The 21,915-nt window shown below is 46.0% G+C and overlaps 1 protein-coding gene across 2 annotated transcripts; it reads right to left on the bottom strand.

Annotated features, from left to right (window-relative positions):
* Positions 1-8: 8 nt before the first annotated feature.
* Positions 9-21,786, bottom strand: letm1 (leucine zipper-EF-hand containing transmembrane protein 1). Of its 2 annotated transcripts, none has more exons than XM_060051479.1 (14): positions 21,530-21,786; positions 17,620-17,677; positions 16,792-17,218; positions 14,701-14,844; positions 13,893-14,030; positions 13,052-13,255; positions 12,490-12,609; positions 10,537-10,668; positions 9,356-9,514; positions 8,574-8,651; positions 7,772-7,906; positions 6,188-6,402; positions 2,347-2,503; positions 9-1,370 (listed from the first exon to the last, which is right to left on the bottom strand). In XM_060051479.1, the coding sequence occupies exons 1-14, from the start codon at positions 21,606-21,608 to the stop codon at positions 1,218-1,220; spliced, it is 2,199 nt and encodes a 732-aa protein (XP_059907462.1). In that variant the 5' UTR covers positions 21,609-21,786; the 3' UTR covers positions 9-1,217. The 2 variants fall into 2 exon arrangements, with proteins under 2 accessions (XP_059907462.1, XP_059907463.1); XM_060051480.1 differs by having other exon boundaries at positions 2,347-2,485; positions 21,530-21,785.
* Positions 21,787-21,915: the final 129 nt, after the last annotated feature.

Genomic DNA, 21,915 nt, shown 5'->3' with positions numbered 1-21,915 from the left:
AGATGAAAGGTGGACTACTCAATGACAGGCTTTTGTTTTGGTGGCTCTAGGTTTTGGACCTGGCCCTCACCATGACTAGCCCTCACTAACCCCAACTAACCCTAACCATGAATAACTCTCACTAAACCTAACCGTGACTAACCCTAAGAATGACTAGCCCCAACCCTCACTGTCCCTAATCCTAACTAACCCTAAACCTCACTAGCCCTAACTAACCCTCACTAAGCCTAACCCTCATTCACCTAACGCTAACTAACCCTAGCCTTCACTGACACTAACCCTCACTAACCTGACCCTAACTAGCCCTAACTAACCCTCACTCACCCTCCCCTGAAATAAAACCTCTGTCCGATTCTTTGGTTGCCCCCGTCTGGTGAATGGCGGGGTTACATTCAGAAGTCCTAGCGTCAGGTAACCTACTAACCTGACGCTAACCCCGCAGGTTACTGCAGTACTAGGAACTAAGGCTAGCTGTGGAATGAAGGTCAACCAGACACCTGCCTGTTGACCGCATGACCTCAATGGAGAGCTGCACACTTCATGCTGGGACTATATATATATAAAACACGTGACAACATGAATCATGTTATCATATATTCAACACACGTGACAACATGAATCATGTTATCATATATTCAACACACGCGACAACATGAATCATGTTATCATATATTCAAAACACGCGACAACATGAATCATGTTATCATATAGTCAACACACGTGACAACATGAATCATGTTATCATATATTCAACACACGCGACAACATGAATCATGTTATCATATATTCAAAACACGCGACAACATGAATCATGTTATCATATAGTCAACACACGTGACAACATGAATCATGTTATGGATGATCACAACATGAATCATGTCATGTATTCAGCATGGATGATAACATGAATCATGGTGAAGCTGCCTTTGTGCTCTTCATCTTATTATAAAGAATAATAATTGTTCAACCTCTCATTAACTAATGAGGGTGATCATAATAGTAATATATCAACAAAGTATTTTCAGCTCTCAGTGGAAGGGGTTTAAACCAAGTGACTAGTGAAGTTAAACCTTGAGCGTTTGTGCATCTAACTTGGAAAGTCTTTAAGTGCGGAGGAGATGTCCTCTGCCCTTGTTGGAAGTCTGGTTCCCCCCCCCCTTCCCGCCAGGTGGGACCAGGCCACGCCCCTCCGTCAGGCCACGCCCCCGGGGGGGTAGTTAGCCGCTGATCTGAGCAGCCTGCTCCTTCTCTGCCTTCTCCTTGGCTTTCTCTTTCTCATTCAGCTTCTCCTCCTTCTGCAGCATCACCATGATGTCTGCCACCTGATTGGTGGAGATGTCGATGTCCTCCTTGTCAATCAACTCCACCACCTGTAGGGATTGGACAGACTGCTGTAGCCGAGACCGCCCACTGTCCCGCAAGACTTCCTGTTTAACCTACCAAAACTAACTGAGTTGCTGAGGAGCTACAGTATTGCCACTGTATTAGGAGTAGTGTGTATCTGAATGGCTAGCTAGTGGTGTTACAGTACCGCTACTATAATAGGAGTACTGTGTATGCTAATGGCTAGCTAGTGGTGTTACAGTACTGCTAATATAATAGGAGTACTGTGTATCTGAATGGCTAGCTAGTGGTGTTACAGTACTGCTACTATAATAGGAGTACTGTGTATCTGAATGGCTAGCTAGTACTGTTACAGTACCGCTACTATAATAGGAGTACTGTGTATCTGAATGGCTAGCTAGTGGTGTTACAGTACCGCTACTATAATAGGAGTACTGTGTATCTGAATGGCTAGCTAGTGGTGTTACAGTACTGCGACTATAATAGGAGTACTGTGTATGCTAATGGATAGCTAGTGGTGTTACAGTACTGCGACTATAATAGGAGTACTGTGTATGCTAATGGCTAGCTAGTGGTGTTACAGTACTGCTACTATGGTAGGAGTACTGTGTATCTGAATGGCTAGCTAGTGGTGTTATAGTACTGCTACTATAATAGGAGTACTGTGTATCTGAATGGCTAGCTAGTAGTGTTACAGTACTGCTACTATAATAGGAGTACTGTGTATCTTAATGGCTAGCTAGTGGTGTTACAGTACTGCTACTATAGTAGGAGTACTGTGTATCTGAATGGCTAGCTAGTGGTGTTACAGTACTGCTACTATGGTAGGAGTACTGTGTATCTGAATGGCTAGCTAGTGGTGTTACAGTACTGCTACTATGGTAGGAGTACTGTGTATCTGAATGGCTAGCTAGTGGTGTTACAGTACTGCTACTATGGTAGGAGTACTGTGTATCTTAATGGCTAGCTAGTGGTGTAACCTCAGACCGACTCAGAGCGTACCTTGATGACGTCGTCGATGTCAATCTTGCCGTCCTTGTTGTCGTCCAGGGCCGCCGCGATGCTCTGCAGTTTGTGTTCCGGAATGTTCTGGATCTGCTTCATCACGGCTATGAGCTCGTCGATGCTCACCAGGTTCTCCCTGAAGGTGTGGAAGAGACTGTACAACCATTACTAACTATGTCAACTAGGTTAACTCACTAGGTGTACAACCGTTACTAACTAGGTCAACTAGGTTAACTCACTAGGTGTACAACTGTTACTAACTATGTCAACTCACTAAGTGTACAACCATTACTAACTAGGTTAACTCACTAGGTGTACAACCATTACTAACTAGCTTAACTCACAATGTAAACTCACTAGGTTAACTCAATAGATTTACAACCATTGCTAACTAGGTAAATTCACAAGGTTAACTTACTAGGTTAACTCACTAGGTTTACAACCACCAGTCACTAGTTTAATTCACTAGGTTAACTCACTAGGTGTAAAACCACTATTCACTAGGCTAACTCACTAGGTTTACAACCCCAAGTCACTAGGTTAACTCACTAGGTGTACAACCACTATTCACTAGGTTAACTCACTAGGTGTAAAACAGTTACTAACTAGGTTAACTCATGAGATTCACTCACTAGGTTTACAACCACCAGTCACTAGTTTAACTCACTTGGTTAACTCAATAGGTGTACAACCACTATTCACTAGGCTAACTCACTAGGTTAACAAACACCAGTCACTAGGTAAACTCACTAGGTGTCCAAACAGTATTCACTAGGATAACCCACTAGGTTAACTCACTAGGTGTATAACCGTTATTAACTAGGTTAACTCACGAGATTAACTCACTAGGTTAACAACCACCAGTCACTGATTTAACTCACTAGGTTGCCTCACTAGGTGAAAAACCACTATTCACAAGGTTAACTCACTATAATTACAACCACTACTCACTAGGTCAACTCACTAGGTTGGTGTATTAACCAATAGATGAAAAGAGTTGATCTAAACACCCTGTGTGGTTATTGTACAAGTAAAGGCAGGGTAGCTACACTATATGAAGACATCGGACTGACTTATATGGAACAAAACTAAGCTGTGAAGTCATATTTTTCATTTGCGTAATTGATGTTATCTGTTATCGGTCATTGTTATGATGGCCGTTGACTGTGGCTGCTCGTCATGTGATTTGATTGGTTGATCCGTACCATATTATACTGTGATAGCATCAGTCTAGCAGCCAGGTTTTGATTGATATAAACTAGAAACTGCATTCCCATGACACTGCCCGTCACACCAGCTGAGTGTGGGAGGAGCTGTTCTGGTGATCGCATCTGTCTAGCGATCAACGCCGTCAGCAGCAGTAGCTCAGGTCAGGTGGTAGAGCGGGTTGACGGGCCTCCTGGCCGAGGGTCGCGGTGTTCCTGAGCGAGGCGTCTCCCCCTGACTGCTCCCGACGAGCCGGCCGTCGCCACGCGTGGTCGACTCCGCCGTGAATGTGTGTATGAATGCGTTTACGAATGGGTGAATTAACGAGTGAATGATAGGGATTATGTAAAGCGCTTTGAGTGGCCAGTGTTTAGAAAAGGGAGGTATAAATACAGTCCATTTAAATACAGTCCGTTTAAATACCTATCGGAGGAACAGAGGCAGAGACGCTCTGACCGTGCTGGCGAATGGTCCCAAAAGGACCAACGCGTTGGGCGTCAGTGCACCGGTTGACCACTTTCGCTGCAAATCCCAACAGGCGAATCGTTCTGATTATGCTTGCATTGCCGTAAACCGCAACATTTAATAACATTAAATAATTGTATTTATTCAGCCTATTAGCCAGGGATCATTGAATCTAGTTTGTCTCTAGTAGTATCTTTTGTTATTGTTTATTGCGTCAAAATGTATTAGCCCCTGCTATAAACAATCCAGCCCGCGTAGCTCCCACAATCAGAATTCTTTGGCGCCGCTACGGCCAGTAAGTAAAGTATATTCAGTATATACAGTATAATAATTGTATATATTGTACAATACTGTATATGTACTTATAAGCCATTCCATTGATTATATTTATAATCTGAAACAGTTCAGCTGGTTAGGATCCGACCCGAATACATCACACCTCTGTCCTGCCTCTGCTTACTAACCAACCCCTTACAGCGCTTTAATCTACCACTAACCAACCACCTTATAGCGTTAAAACGACCCACTAACGAACAACCTTATAGCGTTAAAACGAGCCACTAACTAACCACCGTATAGCATTAAAACTAGCCACTAACTAACTACCATACAGCGTTAAAACTAGCCACTAACTAACCACCTTATAGCGTTAAAGCTAGCCACTAACTAACCACTTTATAGCGTTAAAGCTAGCCACTAACTAACCACCTTATAGCGTTAAAGCTAGCCACTAACTAACCACCTTATAGCGTTAAAGCTAGCCACTAACTAACCACCTTATAGCGTTAAAGCTAGCCACTAACTAACCACCTTATAGCGTTAAAGCTAGCCACTAACTAACCACCTTATAGCGTTAAAGCTAGCCACTAACTAACCACCATACAGCGTTAACTTAAAACTAGCCACTCATACAGCTCTTGCATTTACCACTAACTAAACCCTATACAACGCTAGAACTAGCCACTAACTAACCACCTTACAGCGCTATAACTAACCACTAACGTACCACTTACTAACCCCCATACAGCACAATAACTAACAACCGTAGAGTGCTATTACTAACCGCTAACTAACCTAAATACAGCACTATAACTAACTAACTACTAAATTATCACCATACAGTGCTATAACTTACACCTAACTAACTAACTTACCACCATATAGCGCTATAACTAAACACTAACTAACCCGATACAGCGCCATAACTAACCACTAACTATCCCTGATACAGCGCCATAACTAACCACTAACTATCCCCGATACAGCGCCATAACTAACCACCAACTATCCCCGATACAGCGCCATAACTAACCACTAACTATCCCCGATACAGCGCCATAACTAACCACTAACTATCCCCGATACAGCGCCATAACTAACCACTAACTATCCCCGATACAGCGCCATAACTAACCACTAACTATCCCCGATACAGCGCCATAACTAACCACTAACTATCCCCGATACAGCGCCATAACTAACCACTAACTATCCCCGATACAGCGCCATAACTAACCACTAACTATCCCCGATACAGCGCCATAACTAACCACTAACTATCCCCGATACAGCGCCATAACTATCCACTAACTATCCCAGATACAGCGCCATAACTAACCACTAACTATCCCCGATACAGTTCCATAACTAACCACTAACTATCCCCGATACAGCGCCATAACTAACCACTAACTATCCCCGATACAGCGCCGTAACTAACCACTAACTATCCCCGATACAGCGCCGTAACTAACCACTAACTATCCCCGATACAGCGCCATAACTAACCACTAACTATCCCCGATACAGCGCCGTAACTAACCACTAACTATCCCCGATACAGCGCCGTAACTAACCACTAACTATCCCCGATACAGCGCCATAACTAACCACTAACTATCCCTGATACAGCGCCGTAACTAACCACTAACTATCCCCGATACAGCGCCATAACTAACCACTAACTATCCCCGATACAGCGCCGTAACTAACCACTAACTATCCCCGATACAGCGCCATAACTAACCACTAACTATCCCCGATACAGCGCCATAACTAACCAATAACTATCCCCGATACAGCGCCATAACTAACCACCAACTACAACAACCCACTGTGTGCGTCGTCGGTCCAGTGTTGTCTGACGACCTTCGACCCTGACCCTTACCCCAAAGGTGGACTGCTGCCCTGCTCCAGCTGCCCGTCCAGCACCTCCTTGTCCTTCTCCAGCACCTCCTTGTCCTTCTCCAGCTCCCCGATGATCTTGCCCACGCGGAGGATCATGCGGTCCACGCGCTTGGCCAGACGCTTGCTGGCCTTGGACTCCTCCACCACCTCCTCCTGGCCCGTCTTAGACAGCTCCTTCTTCATCTCCTCCAGGTCCTGTGAACGGTTACACACCTCCTATGTTACTCCTCTTATGTTACTCCTCCTATGTTACACCTCCTGTTACACCTCATATGTTACACCTCCTGTTACACCTCCTATGCTACACCTCCCGTGTTACACCTCCTATGTTACACCTCCTATGTTACACCTCCCGTGTTACACCGCCTCAGTTACACCTCCTATGTTACACCTCCTATGTTACACCTCCAATGTTACACCTCCTATGTTACACCTCCCATGTCACACCTCCTATGTTACACCTCCTATGTTACACCTCCCGTGTTACACCGCCTCAGTTACACCTCCAATGTTACACCTCCTATGTTACACCTCCTATGTTACACCTCCTATGTTACACCTCCTATGCTACACCTCCCGTGTTACACCTCCTATGTTACACCTCCTATGTTACACCTCCCGTGTTACACCGCCTCAGTTACACCTCCAATGTTACACCTCCAATGTTACACCTCCTATGTTACACCTCCTATGTTACACCTCCTATGTTACACCTCCCATGTCACACCTCCTATGTTAAAATGTCTAGGAGTGTGCACTAGTGTGTAGTAGTGTGCACTAGTGTGTAGGAGTGTGTAGTAGTGTGCAGTAGTGTGTAGTAGTGTGTAGTAGGGTCTAGGAGTGTGTAGTGTGTGTAGTAGGGTCTAGGAGTGTGTAGTGTGTGTAGTAGGGTCTAGGAGTGTGTAGTGTGTGTAGTGGGGTCTAGGAGTGTGTAGTGTGTGTAGTAGGGTCTAGGAGTGTGTAGTGTGTGTAGTAGGGTCTAGGAGTGTGTAGTGTGTGTAGCAGGGTCTAGGAGTGTGTAGTGTGTGTAGTAGGGTCTAGGAGTGTGTAGTGTGTGTAGTAGGGTCTAGGAGTGTGTAGTGTGTGTAGTAGGGTCTAGGAGTGTGTAGTGTGTGTAGTAGGGATCGACCGATATATCGGTCGGCCGATATTATCGGCCCGATATTCGCGGTTTTTACGTGTATCGGTATCGGCCGATACGCGGCTGATTTTCGCCGATTTTATTTTTTTAGTATTTTATTTTTTACTTGTTCTACCTCACCTGTTTTTAATATTTGTTAAATATTGTTCATCTACTTGTTCTTACTTGTTCTACTTCACCTGTTTTTACTATTTGTTAAATATTGTTTTTATATTGAAGTTCAATAAATGTTCCTTTAAAAAAAAAAATAATGATAAAAATCGGCTCAAGAAAATCGGTATCGGCGTATCGGCTAAGGCTGATGAAAAAATATCGGTATCGTATCGGCCCTAAAAAATCGGTATTGGTCGATCCCTAGTGTGTAGAGGGGTCTAGGAGTGTGTAGTGTGTGTAGCAGGGTCTAGGAGTGTGTAGTGTGTGTACCTCGTTGTACTCCTGGACGTCATCCTTCAGCTCCTCCAGCTCCTCCTTCTCCAGGGTGAGGAGTCTCTTCTGCTCCTTCAGCTTGGAGCAGGCGTCACTCAGCAGGTCGATCTCCTCCTTGGTGATCTCCTCCCCCTGCCACAGGAGCACAGCTCGAATACAAACCCCTCCTGGTCCTCACATCACCTGCTGTCAACCTATCACCTCTATAGTGTGGATATCTATAGTGCATATATCTATAGTCTATGTCTTTAGTGTATATCTATAGTGTATATATATATTGTGTATATCTATAGTGCGTATATCTATAGTGTGTATATCTATAGTGTGTATATCTATATTGTGTATCTATAGTGCATATCTATAGTGTGTATATATATATCGTGTATATCTATAGTGCATATCTATAGTGTGTATTTCTATAGTGTGTATATCTATAGTGTGTATATCTATAGTGTATATCTATAATGTGTATATCTATAGTGCGTATATCTATAGTGTGTGTATCTATAGTGCGTATATCTATAGTGTGTGTATATATATATATAGTGTATATCTATAGTGTGTATATATATAGTGCGTATATCTATAGTGTGTATATATATATAGTGTATATCTATAGTGTGTATATCTATAGTGCGTATATCTATAGTGTGTATATATATAGTGTATATCTATAGTGTGTATATCTATAGTGCGTATATCTATAGTGTGTATATATAGTGTATATCTATAGTGTGTATATCTATAGTGCGTATATCTATAGTGCGTATATCTATAGTGTACTAGGTGATGACATTACCTTGATGCCCTCCAGGTTGGGGGCGGAGTCTCGGAGCATGTCGTTGGAGGCCGAAGAGTCGCTCAGCAGTTCTCCTTCCTGTGGAACGAGCCACCGACACAATACTAAGACCTCAAGTCAACGCCTGCTACTCAAGCAATGCCCTGCTGTTAGCTCCTCTAACAGCCTCTAGGGGGATCACTAGAGACTAGCATGTAGCTCCTCTAACAGCCTCTAGGGGGATCACTAGAGACTAGCATGTAGCTCCTCTAACAGCCTCTAGGGGGATCACTAGAGACTAGCATGTAGCTCCTCTAACAGCCTCTAGGGGGATCACTAGAGACTAGCATGTAGCTCCTCTAACAGTAGAGGTCACTAGAGTCTCACTTGTAGTTCTTCTAACGGCCTCTAGGTGGCTCACTAGAGTCTCACTTGTAGTTCTTTTAACGGCCTCGAGGTGGCTCACTAGAGTCTCACTTGTAGTTCCCCTAACAGCCTCTAGGGGTCTCAAGTCGAACGCAAACAGACCCGCCACCATTCAAAGTCAATGGATTTACTTCTCGTTTGACAAAGCAAATACATTAGTTCTTCATTTGGTTAGAACCCCACTGGCTGGTTCATCTGTCTAGGGTTTATTTTGATGGGTCCCATGAGACACTCGATGTTCAGACAAGGGTCGTTCTACTGCTGGTGTTAAACAGCTCAAACACTGGTTCCACAGTGTGAAATACCGTGTTCCTAACAGCTGTGTGTAAACCAACACTCAGGGAGGTGACAGGGGGGGGGGGGGGGGGGTGCAGTACCCTGATGGTCCTCTGGGCGGCGTCGGCCAGCCTCTCCATCTCCCGCTCCTTGTTGTCCTGGCGGATGACGGCCTCCTCCTGCAGGGTGCTCTCCACCTTGCTCTTGTGGTCCACCTTGGAGAGCTCCATCTCAGCCGCCATCAACTCCGCCTCCCTGGTCTGGACAGAGGCCCCCAGCCGGTCAGCACACCTGTCTGTCCGTCTGTCCGTCTGTCCGTCTGTCCGTCTGTCCGTCCGTCCGTCTGTGTGTCTGTCTGTCTGTGTGTCTGTGTGTCTGTGTGTCTCTCTTTCTGGGTATGTGTCTGTGTGTCTGTCTGTGTGTGTCTGCCTGTCTGTCTGTGTGTGTGTCTGTGTGTGTCTGTGTGTGTCTGTGTGTCTGTCTGTGTGTCTCTCTTTCTGGGTATGTGTCTGTGTGTCTCTCTTTCTCTGTGTGTGTCCGAGTGTGTCTCTCTTTTTCAGTGTGCGTGTGTGTGTCTGTCTCTTACTAAGTGTGTGTCTATCTTTCTCAGTGTGTGTCTGTGTGTGTGTCTCTTTCTTAGTGTGTGTCTGTGTGTGTGTCTCTTTCTCAGTGTTTGTGTGTGTGTGTGTGTGTCTCTTTCTTAGTGTGTGTCTGTGTGTGTGTCTCTTTCTTAGTGTGTGTCTGTGTGTGTGTCTCTTTCTTAGTGTGTGTCTGTGTGTGTGTCTCTTTCTCAGTATGTGTGTACCGTAATTTCGGACTATAAGCCGCGCCTTTTTTCCCATTTTTCGATTCTGCGGCTTATATAACGGTGCAGCTAATCTATGGATCTTTACAGCTAACGGCCACTAGGGGACCTCCTAAATCTATTGATTTTACAGGTTACAGTCCACCAACTTTAACTCTATGGGCTCCATGACCGGTCCGCGCCCCCCCCACCTTTAAGCGGCGGGCTCCAGCGCGGCTTATATATGTACACATCATTCAATTTAGCTGCTGCGGCTTATACTCCGGTGCGCCTTATAGTGCGGAAAATACGGTATGTCTCTTTCTCAGTGTGTGTCTGTGTGTGTGTCTCTTTCTCAGTGTGTGTGTAGGTCTCTTTCTCAGTGTGTGTCTGTGTGTGTGTCTCTTTCTGAGTGTGAGGGTATGTCTCTTTCTCAGTGTGTGTGCGTGCGTGTGTCTCTTTCTCAGTGTGTGCGTGTGTTTGTGCCGGGGTACGTACCACCATCTCGGGCAGGGTCTGCAGGGTGGTCTTGAGCTGGTCGGCGGGGGACAGCGTGTCGGGGAGGAACATGGCCCTGGACAGCAGCAGCAGCGAGGTGGGGATCTGCTGCTTCAGGTGGAGCTCCAGCCACTGGGACACACATAGGACCCCATGTACATTAAATACATTACATAATATATACATTACATAGGACCCCATGTACATTAAATACATTACATAATATATACATTACATAGGACCCCATGTACATTAAATACATTACATAATATATACATTACATAGGACCCCATGTACATGAAATACATTATATAATATATACATTACATAGGACCCCATGTACATTAAATACATTATATAATATATACATTACATAGGACCCCATGTACATTAAATACATTACAGAATATATACATTACATAGGACCCCATGTACATTAAATACATGATATAATATATACATTACATAGGACCCCATGTACATTAAATACATTATATAATATATACATTACATAGGACCCCATGTACATTAAATATATTATGTATAATATATACATTACATCGGACACGATGTACATTAAATACATGATATAATATATACATTATATAGGATATGATAGACATTAAATACATTGTATATAATATATACATAGGATATGATAGACATTAAATACATTAGATAATATATACATTACATAGGATATGATATAGATCTAATATTATATCACACACATTATAGAGGATATAATGCGCATTAAATGATATATACATTATATAAGATCTAATATTATATCATATACATCATATAGGATATGATATTATATCAAACACATTATATAGGATAGATACATTATGTGTGATATATACATTATATAGGATCTAATATTATATCATACACATTATATAGGATCTTATATTATCATATACATTATATAGGATATGATGTGCATTATATATGATACATTATATATGATATAAACATTATATGGGATCTAATGTATATTATATCATATACATTATATAGGATATGTTCATTATAAAAGATACATTATACTATATATGATATGGATCCAATATTATATCATAAACATTATACAGGATATGTTCATTATGTAAGATACATTTTACTATATATGATATGGATCCAATATTATATCATATACATTATATAGGATAATGAGGAGCGAAGGCTCTTGAATCCCCCTGAAGGCTGTCCTTGTCATTAACGGCTAACTACTAAAGACATCGATCATTTGACACAAAATATAACAGAAAACAATGATTTAATAGATTAAAAAAAGGACCTGATTGACAATGTGTTCTATGGCAACACAATGTAATTCTGCCGTACCACATAGTGATGTCATATCTAATGTAATGATGTAATATCTAATGTAATGATGTAATATCTAATGTAATGATGTCATATCTAATGTAATGATGTCATATCTGATGTAATGATGTCATATCTAATGTAATGATGTCATATCTAATGTAATGATGTCATATCTGATGTAATGATGTCATATCTGATGTAATGATGTCATATCTAATGTAATGATGTCATATCTGATGTAATGATGTCATATCTAATGTAATGATTTAATATATAATGTAATGATGTCATATCTAATGTAATGATGTCATATCTGATGTAATGATGTCATATCTAATGTAATGATGTCATATCTAATGTAATGATGTAATATCTGATGTAATGATGTAATATCTGATGTAATGATGTCATATCTGATGTAATGATGTCATATCTAATGTAATGATGTAATATATAATGTAATGATGTCATATCTAATGTAATGATGTAATATCTGATGTAATGATGTCATATCTGATGTAATGATGTCATATCTAATGTACTGATGTCATATCTGATGTAATATCTGATGTAATGATGTCATATCTGATGTAATGATGTCATATACGATGGGGTCACCTGGCTGAGCTGCTCCCGGAGGCGGTCCTCCGTGACCCCCAGTGACCTCATCCCCCTGACCCGACAGGCCGCCTGCACCTCCGTCACGTTCAGACTCTCCACCCCCTCCTCCGCGATCAGCTACACACACACACACACACACACACACACACACATTAGTAAGCAAGATATCAAAAGTTCTGTGCTGCGCTTTTGCTTTGTGAACATTTTCAGAAGACGGGGGGCTTTTATTGTGTGAACATGGTCAGACGACGGGGGGGCTTTTATTGTGTTAACATGGTCAGAAGACTGGGGGCTTTTATTGTGTTAACATGGTCAGAAGACGGGGGGCTTTTATTGTGTTAACACCGTCAGAAGACGGGGGGGCTTTTATTGTGTTAACATGGTCAGAAGACTGGGGGCTTTTATTCTGTTAACATGGTCAGAAGACGGGGGGCTTTTATTGTGTTAACACCGTCAGAAGATGGGGGGGCTTTTATTGTGTGAACACCGTCAGAAGAGGGGGGGCTTTTACTGTGTGAACATGGTAAGAGGACGGGGGGGCTTTTATTGTGGAGCAGACCTTGTCGTCGGCTCGGATGGTGCGCAGCTTCATGATGAGCTGGAAGCGCAGGAAGTTGTTGGTGCCGATGGACTGCAGCTCCAGCAGCCGGCAGAGCGCCACCAGCTGGGGGCGGGTCAGGTTGTCCAGGGTCAGCTCGTCCTCAAACAGCTTGGAGAAGCGCAGGATCTGCTCGTTGCTCGGCCGCTCGCCGGAGTCCCTGATCTGGGAGACGGTACCGTCAGATCACCACCCATCATCATCCATCACCAGCACCACGACATCATCATCACCCATCATCATCTATCACCAGCACCACGACATCATCATCACCCATCATCGTCTATCATCACCCATCATCATCTATCACCAGCACCACGACATCATCATCACCCATCATCATCTATCACCAGCACCACGACATCATCATCGTCTATCATCATCATCTATCACCACCCATCATCACCTATCACAACCGGCATCTTCATCTATCATCACCAACATCATCATCTATCATCACCTACATCATCATCTATCATCACTGACATCATCATCTATCATCATCTATCATCACTTACATCATCATCTATCATCACCTAAATCATCATCCAGCACCACCCATCACCATCTCCCTCCCCCCGACATCATCATCTACATTAACCTACATCATCATCCATCACCACCAGCCATCCCACGCCTGGAGGGACCCCCACTGGGGAGGCTCAGGTCACACCTCTAGGGCCCTTTGAGAGGAGAGCTGTAATTCACTGTGTGTGTGTGTGTGTGTGTGTGTGTGTGTGTGTGTGTGTGTGTGTGTGTGTGTGTGTGTGTGTGTGTGTGTGTGTGTGTGTGTGTGCGCTACCATCTGGAAGAAGGTGGAGAACTCCTTGGTGACGCTGCTCTTGGAGGCCTTGTTCCTCAGGGCGATCTCCTCCACCGTGTCCTGGAGGAACTTGGCCATCTCCAGCTTCACGCGCAGCTCCTTCTTCAGACGCTCCTCCTACACCGACCACCACCACCACCACACGGTTACCATGACAGCATCGTGTACCACCTGGCACTTAATGTACACACTTATTGTATGTTTTACGTCCTGGCACTCGCCGTATTGTAAGTCGTTAACGTTAAAGCGTCTGCCAAACGCCCTAAAAGTAATGTAATGACCTCACTCCACCACCGCTTGAACCCTGTTCGCACCATCCTTCTCTCTGCACACGCTCACATCGCTGACCCCTGCTGTCTGGAGACAGCATTTCCCTGACTGCACTTTGCCGTACTTCAATAAATACACGGAATGAATATGTTTATTTATTAAGTAGGTGCCGTGTGTAGAGCTGAGTGGCTGAGATGGAGTCTAATATTGATCCGTTTCTTTTAATAAGTGAAAGTAAGAATGGGTCTGTGTTCGTCCTCTGAGCAGAGCCTTTATATATCCAGAGGAGATAAACAGTAGATTAATGAGCCTTTATACTTCCATAGGGAGCCGCCATGTTTCTACACAGCAGACTGAGTGCGAGTGCGTGTGCGTGTGTGTGTGTGTGTGTGCGTGTGTGTGTGTGCGTGCATGTGTGTTGGTCTGTTTGTGCCTGTGACTGTGCCTGTGATTGTGAGTGCACGTGCGTGTGTGTGTGTGTGTGTGTGTGTGCGCATCTGAGTGCACGTGTGCGTACCTTCTTGGACTTGGTTTCAAAGGTGGAGGGCAGCATGTTGGGGAAGAGCTTGAGGGCGACGGGAAGCAGGAACTCCATGAAGGGAACGATGATGAACACCAGGAAGGGGAGGAGCCGGAACACGTCCGCACACGTCCGCAGGAACTGGACAACGCACAAAAAGTTCTTTATTGCATCACCATCAGGATAATAGTGAGGCATAGGGCTGCTCGATTATGGAAAAAATAAATCATATTCACGATTATTTTGGTCAATATTGAAATCACGATTATTCAAACGATTATTTTTTTAGTTTAAAAACATGATGTATTTATTCAGCATGTCTCGCTCAAAATTACTTTGTAACTGAGAACTTTGAAATTTCGCCATACAAAAATACACAAAATGGTCCAGAAGAAAATGATCAAATCTAAAATATTGTACAGATATGTATCCAGCTGCACTTTCTATAAAACATAAAAAATTAATAAAAAAATCGAAAAACTAGATTCAGTTAATTTTGTGATAGTTTGAAGTTAAAATCGAAATCGAGATCGAAATTTGATTAATCGCCCAGCCCTAGTGAGACATAAATAAAACAATGCTTTAAAAAGACATTCCCAATTAATACAAAGGAAATTCATTGTTTTTCTTGTCCTAACAAGTATTGGACCTTAACATATTTAACCAGGTGCTAGATCCACCAGCTAAAGGTTACAGTTCACAGTTCAATCACACTGCAGCAGGTAGGACTGGATGCTATAAAGCGTTTTGAGCGATAAAACGCCCATTCACTTTCTATCAGACATGTGCGATGAAGCGATAGGAGCGATAAAACGCCTGAGCGACAGCTTTAAAGCTGTAAAGCTGTAAATGAGAGTTGAAAACAGCTCAACTCTATGCAAATGAGCCAGTAGCGTTTCGGCTGTAAACGACCGCCAGCCAATCGGAATGCAGATGTCTCTGGCCGGCGTGGGTCCCAGTCAACATACGCGCCAGAGCGATATGAGCTGTGAATACTTTTGACAGCGTTGAGTTTGGAGCTATTCGGCGATTTTGCATCTTTTACAGCTTTTGGTGTACAGTTAGAGCTGCTCCTCTAGAAGGCCTACAGGTAGGGCTCAGAGCTGCTCCAAGAGGCCTACAGGTAGGGCTCAGAGCTGCTCCAAGAGGCCTGCAGGTAGGGCTCAGAGCTGCTCCAAGAGGCCTACAGGTAGGGCTCAGAGCTGCTCCAAGAGGCCTACAGGTAGGGCTCAGAGCTGCTCCAAGAGGCCTACAGGTAGGGCTCAGAGCTGCTCCAAGAGGCCTACAGGTAGGGCTCAGAGCTGCTCCAAGAGGCCTACAGGTAGGGCTCAGAGCTGCTCCAAGAGGCCTGCAGGTAGGGCTCAGAGCTGCTCCAAGAGGCCTACAGGTAGGGCTCAGAGCTGCTCCAAGAGGCCTACAGGTAGGGCTTAGGGCTGCTCCAAGAGGCCTACAGGTAGGGCTTAGAGCTGCTCCAAGAGGCCTACAGGTAGGGCTTAGAGCTGCTCCAAGAGGCCTACAGGTAGGGCTTAGAGCTGCTCCAAGAGGCCTACAGGTAGGGCTCAGAGCTGCTCCAAGAGCCCTACAGGTAGGGCTCAGAGCTGCTCCAAGAGGCCTACAGGTAGGGCTTAGGGCTGCTCCAAGAGGCCTACAGGTAGGGCTTAGAGCTGCTCCAAGAGCCCTACAGGTAGGGCTCAGAGCTGCTCCAAGAGGCCTACAGGTAGGGCTTAGAGCTGCTCCAAGAGGCCTGCAGGTAGGGCTCAGAGCTGCTCCAAGAGGCCTACAGGTAGGGCTCAGAGCTGCTCCAAGAGGCCTACAGGTAGGGCTTAGAGCTGCTCCAAGAGGCCTACAGGTAGGGCTTATGGCTGCTCCAAGAGGCCTACAGGTAGGGCTTAAGGCTGCTCCAAGAGGAGTCAGGGAGGAGTCAGGGAGGAGTCAGGGAGGAGTCAGGGAGGAGTCGGGGCGGAGCCGGGGCGGAGTCAGGGAGGAGCCAGGGAGGAGTCAGGGAGGAGTCAGGGCGGAGTCAGGGAGGAGTCGGGGAGGAGCCGGGGAGGAGTCAGGGAGGAGCCGGGGACAGGTCGAGGGCCTCACCTGGCGGCGCTCGCGGCGGGACAGCGTCTGCCCGTTGAGCACCCTCCACAGCATGCGCCCCGCGATGGTGGTGTCGATCCACAGCAGGCGGAAGCCGTGGTAGTAGTGCTTGACCTCGTCCGCCACCCACTGGCTCACGGTGCGCCGGGCCGGCCCCGCCTCCGCGGAGGGGCTGTACACCGGGCCGCCGTCCTCCATCTTCTTGTTGTGCTCCTTCAGCGAGCGCAGGGACTTCTCCACCTTGGAGTCGTCCAGGCGGCGCCGGCTGGTGTGGAGCCCGCGGACGCCCCAGCGGGCCGGGGGCGGGGCCAGGGCGGCGCGGAGGCGGAGCGCGTCGAGGCCGGCCCAGGGGCCGCCGGGGCCGTCGGCCCGGGGGAAGACGGCGGGGAGGGGGGCCGCGACCATGGCGACAGGAGACCCGTCCAGCCTGCAGGACCGACAGCATTAATGAGAAACCAGCGAAGGCTTCAAACAGGAGGACAGCGCCTCCTCTGGTCTATAGGAGGACAGCGCCTCCTCTGGTCGAGAAGTGCTTGTGTTTCAGTGTTTAAAAGGGTTTTAGTGTTTAGAGTGTTTGTGTTGCTGTGTTGAGAAGGGTTATATTTAAGACGTGTTAGGAAGTGTGCTATTGTCTTGAGCTGTTTCAGTGTCTAGAGCTGTTTCAGTGTTTAGAGCTGTTTCAGTGTTTAGAGCTGTTTCTGTGTCTAGAGCTGTTTCTGTGTCTAGAGCTGTTTCTGTGTCTAGAGCTGTTTCAGTGTTTAGAGCTGTTTCTGTGTCTAGAGCTGTTTCAGTGTTTAGAGCTGTTTCAGTGTTTAGAAGGGTGCTTACTTTGGACTGAGCAGTCTGAGGGCTGTGGAGCTGAAACCGGCGCCATCTTGTAGGTTCGCTGTAACACACAAGAAAATAAATCAACAGCTGTGTGCTGATAATGGACGCACGCCCAGTCGCCCACGCACTATCTTCCCCTGTTAGATATCATGATTTAAAGATATGCTGGAACATTTTGACTGTCCTTTTATTTATTAACAATTAGTTAAAAAGCAGTACTTTGTACTGTAAATGGATTGCATCTATACAGCGCTTTTCTAACCAGAGTGGCCACACAAAGCGCTTTACAATATTGCCCAACATTCACACACCGGTCAGTCAGCCATGCAAGGCATGCAGGTCTTGCTCAGGGAGACCCTATACTGATCTCGGAGGAGCCGGGGAATTGAACTTGCGACCTACTGGTTGTCAGTCACCCCTCTCTACCTCCTGAGCCACATGCCGCACATGTAGTATGCTGGTTGTATGGTCAGAAAATGTTCTATAACTATTCTTAGCCGAGCTGTAGTCGAAGCCAAAGAAATAAGAGGGGAAACCATGATTGTGTTGTGGCGTTCTGTTCAGGCCCTGCTAGTTCGAGATAGCTTCCTGCTGTTCAGAACATCAACGATGGAGTCATTTAACAGGCTCACTAATCCACAGCAATTTAATTAGTGTGTTTAGTCCCCGACCATATGCCAACATGCCTGTACAGGGCAGGTCGCTGGGATGTCAACGGAGGTAGACGGAGACGGAGGACATTGGAGGACATTGGGGTTGGAACCCAGGTCCCTAAAAATATATCTTTGTTGCCTGGTTCTGATTCTGATCTACCTTACCTATTTCTCATTTCCCCCTAGGCTTAATGTCTGGTTGCAGACCAAAACCTCAACGTGGACCAACAATCATCTCCATCGAGATATTTACATTTAGTGCATTTAACAGACGCTTTTATCCAAAGCGACTCACAATAAGTACATTTTTCATGAGAAAGTGAAACAATATATCGCTGTCGGTACAATAAGGATATTGATAGAGCAAAGTGCAAAGCACCAACAATCGCTAGGTTAACCCATTCCCTGTGTACAACGGGGATATGGTGGTCCATCCACTACAGAAGAAGGCTGCAATCACCACAGAGATATCCCTAATCTGCTTCAGCTGATCTAAAGCACTGGCTCCTGATTGGACAGTACATGGGTCAAAGGTCATCCAACAGACCTAAGGTCAGCCAGTCAGATGGTTTTCATTAGGTCATTCAACTTGCAGGGTTTGTAACTTCCCCTTTATGTCTTCCCAATAACTCCACATGCATAGGTCGACCGGCCATATCGCTGTGGCTTGCTTGAAAGGTTGGTAAACATGGTACTTTTGAAGCTTTCATTGGGAAATAAAAAAATACCTCTATTCCAATCAGTCAATCAGACTTCAAACAGAGACCTTGTTCCTACGGGGTATCAGAAGTTAATTTATCCAATCCTGGTTCCTATATCAGAAGTTAATTAACTCTATCCTGGTTCCTACACCAGAACACTGAACCCAGTCCTCATCATACACCAGAACACTTTTCAGGCGCATTTCCACCGGAGGGTGCAGTCGGTTCAGCCTGCAAAGGTGCGGCACGGGTCGCGTTTCCACCGCCAAAAGTGAACGCGATCCGGACTGTCCTACATTGTTGCTCTTTGTTCATTGTGTCACATTCTTCTTTTTCCTTGGATTTATTAGCAGGCTACACTGGGTTGGGCTGCTATGAGGTCACAGGGTATCTGCAGGTTTCAGCAAGTCAAATTTAAGACTTTTTAAGACCTTTTTAATACCACCTTGAATTAAATTGAAGACCTAAAACACGCAATGGTGGGGGGGGGGGATCCCGCTGTATTATAACCCAAGCATAGCATGTGTGTCACTCACACACATGCTTTTTGTCTGTTTATTGAACATAAAGTGATACTCAGTGCTCTCTGGTTCAAAAGCTGTAAGTACAAGTGAAGTTTGACAGCATCCTGAAAAGTCCTACGAGAAAAGAATAAAATAAAAATAGTCCTGCCCCGACAAATTTAAGACCTTGAGTTACAGTATTTAAGACCAGCATATGAAATTTGTAACGAATTTAAGACTTTTTAAGGCCTTCAATTTAGAACATTTTTAAGACTTTTTAAGGATGCGCGGTCCCCTGGGTCACGACGCTTACGTAGCTGCCGCGGCTATCGCCATCCGGCTTAAACCCCGCCCTACCATAAGGGCACCGTCGGCGGTGGGAACGCGAGCTGTATGCCGCACCCTCGCTACTGGGCTGAGGCGCGCTGGGGCTGAGGCGGAGCCACCGGCGGTAAAGGGGCCTAAGGCAGCAGGCCTCTTATGGAGCAGCCCTAAGCCCTACCTGTAGGCCTCTTGGAGCAGCCCAAAGCCCTACCTGTAGGCCTCTTGGAGCAGCTCTAAGCCCTACCTGTAGGCCTCTTGGAGCAGCCCAAAGCCCTACCTGTAGGCCTCTTGGAGCAGCCCAAAGCCCTACCTGTAGGCCTCCTAGCGGAGCAGCCCTAAGCCCTACCTGTAGGCCTCCTAGCGGAGCAGCTCTAAGCCCTACCTGTAGGCCTCTTGGAGCAGCCCAAAGCCCTACCTGTAGGCCTCTTGGAGCAGCCCTAAGCCCTACCTGTAGGCCTCTTGGAGCAGCCCAAAGCCCTACCTGTAGGCCTCTTGGAGCAGCTCTAAGCCCTACCTGTAGGCCTCTTGGAGCAGCCCAAAGCCCTACCTGTAGGCCTCCTAGCGGAGCAGCCCTAAGCCCTACCTGTAGGCCTCCTAGCGGAGCAGCTCTAAGCCCTACCTGTAGGCCTCTTGGAGCAGCCCTAAGCCCTACCTGTAGGCCTCCTAGCGGAGCAGCCCTAAGCCCTACCTGTAGGCCTCCTATGGAGCAGCCCTAAGCCCTACCTGTAGGCCTCTTGGAGCAGCCCAAAGCCCTACCTGTAGGCCTCCTATGGAGCAGCCCTAAACCCTACCTGTAGGCCTCTTGGAGCAGCTCTAAGCCCTACCTGTAGGCCTCTTATGGAGCAGCCCTAAACCCTACCTGTAGGCCTCCTATGGAGCAGCTCTAAGCCCTACTGGCTGCCAGTCAAACAGTAGGCTTCCTAGAGAAGCCTACAGAAGTTTATTGTTATGTACCACATAAAGACATTAGTTCTCTGCATGTGACCCATCACTAGCAGAGGCCAGGGACCCGCTTCAGGTCTACTGCACGGTTCCTGCCCAAGTAAACAAGCAGACGTCTTGGCAGTGGGAGGAGCCTGGTGCAGCCGCAAGACCCCCCCCCCCCCCCCTCTTTTTGTGATATTAACTGACACAATGAAGAAAGAACCAGCGGTCAAAACATGTTACTAATTTTCTCTGACTGAAAAGACTTAAAATTGATTACAGCTATTATTATCTGGGGAATGTGATTCGGCAATAACAGCATCTTCAGGCGGCGAGAGAAGCCGAACAGAGCCGAGAAAAGCCGAGCGCTTCCTGTCCTCAGGTGACCGCTTCTCATGACGCGCTCTGGGCCTACCTGGTCTCGCGATAAACAGCTTGACCCACAGCGCAACTACTTCTAACTGTTTCTCTCACACACACACACACACACACACACACACACACACACACACACACACACACACACACACACACACACACACACACACACACACACACACACACACACACACACACACACACACACACACACACACAAACAGTATGTCACCAATGACTGTTCTGTCTGACAGTTTTGGTTTCTGACAGCCGTCGGAAAGATCAGAAAACGGGGTCATGCCGTCGGTCATCGCTCACATTGACGATCCGACCAGCACAAAAAGGATTGTTCTGGAGGGCGAGCCGCGATCCTTCCTCATTGACTGGCCACACAAAGCTCACACATGTCAATGTTTGACGTCCTTACCTTTTCTCAACTCGTTCTTCAGGGACCGCGATGTTTTCACTAGCTGTATACGACCCCTCGTTAACAGGATTAACGCCATGCGGAGACGATCGATCTCAATAAAGATCGATCACAATAACGGTAACGTAAGTGATGCTAGCGAGCTAGCGGCTAGTGGATCCAAACCTGGGACGGAAGGTTACATAGGAGGATAAACAACCCCGAGCTGGAGCCGTGGGGATGCGGGGTGTCGATAGCGTAGGGTGGTGAGTAGGTCGGCTTCCTCCTCTCTGACAGCAACCTGGTGACGTAGGATGACAGGCCACACCCTGCGTCCACACAGGCCACGCCCCCTGTATATATCCCTCCCTGCAAAGACGATTCATTTTATTAAACAAATTATTGAT

The sequence above is a fragment of the Gadus macrocephalus genome, chromosome 5 (genome assembly GCF_031168955.1).
Source record: "Gadus macrocephalus chromosome 5, ASM3116895v1".
In the NCBI taxonomy this organism is placed as follows: Eukaryota; Metazoa; Chordata; class Actinopteri; order Gadiformes; family Gadidae; genus Gadus; species Gadus macrocephalus.
The sequence above is the reverse complement of the archived record's forward strand: the minus strand, read 5'-3'. Positions and strand labels throughout refer to the sequence as shown.

Coding starts and splice junctions, on each gene's coding strand:
- letm1 (XM_060051479.1), bottom strand. CDS start 21,608: ATGGCGTTAATCCTGTTAACGAGGGGTCGTATACAGCTAGTGAAAACA. Junction 17,678..21,529: donor GAAGAACGAGTTGAGAAAAG/GTAAGGACGTCA, acceptor TGTGTGTTACAG/CGAACCTACAAGATGGCGCC. Junction 1,371..2,346: donor ACATCGACGACGTCATCAAG/GTACGCTCTGAG, acceptor CAATCCCTACAG/GTGGTGGAGTTGATTGACAA.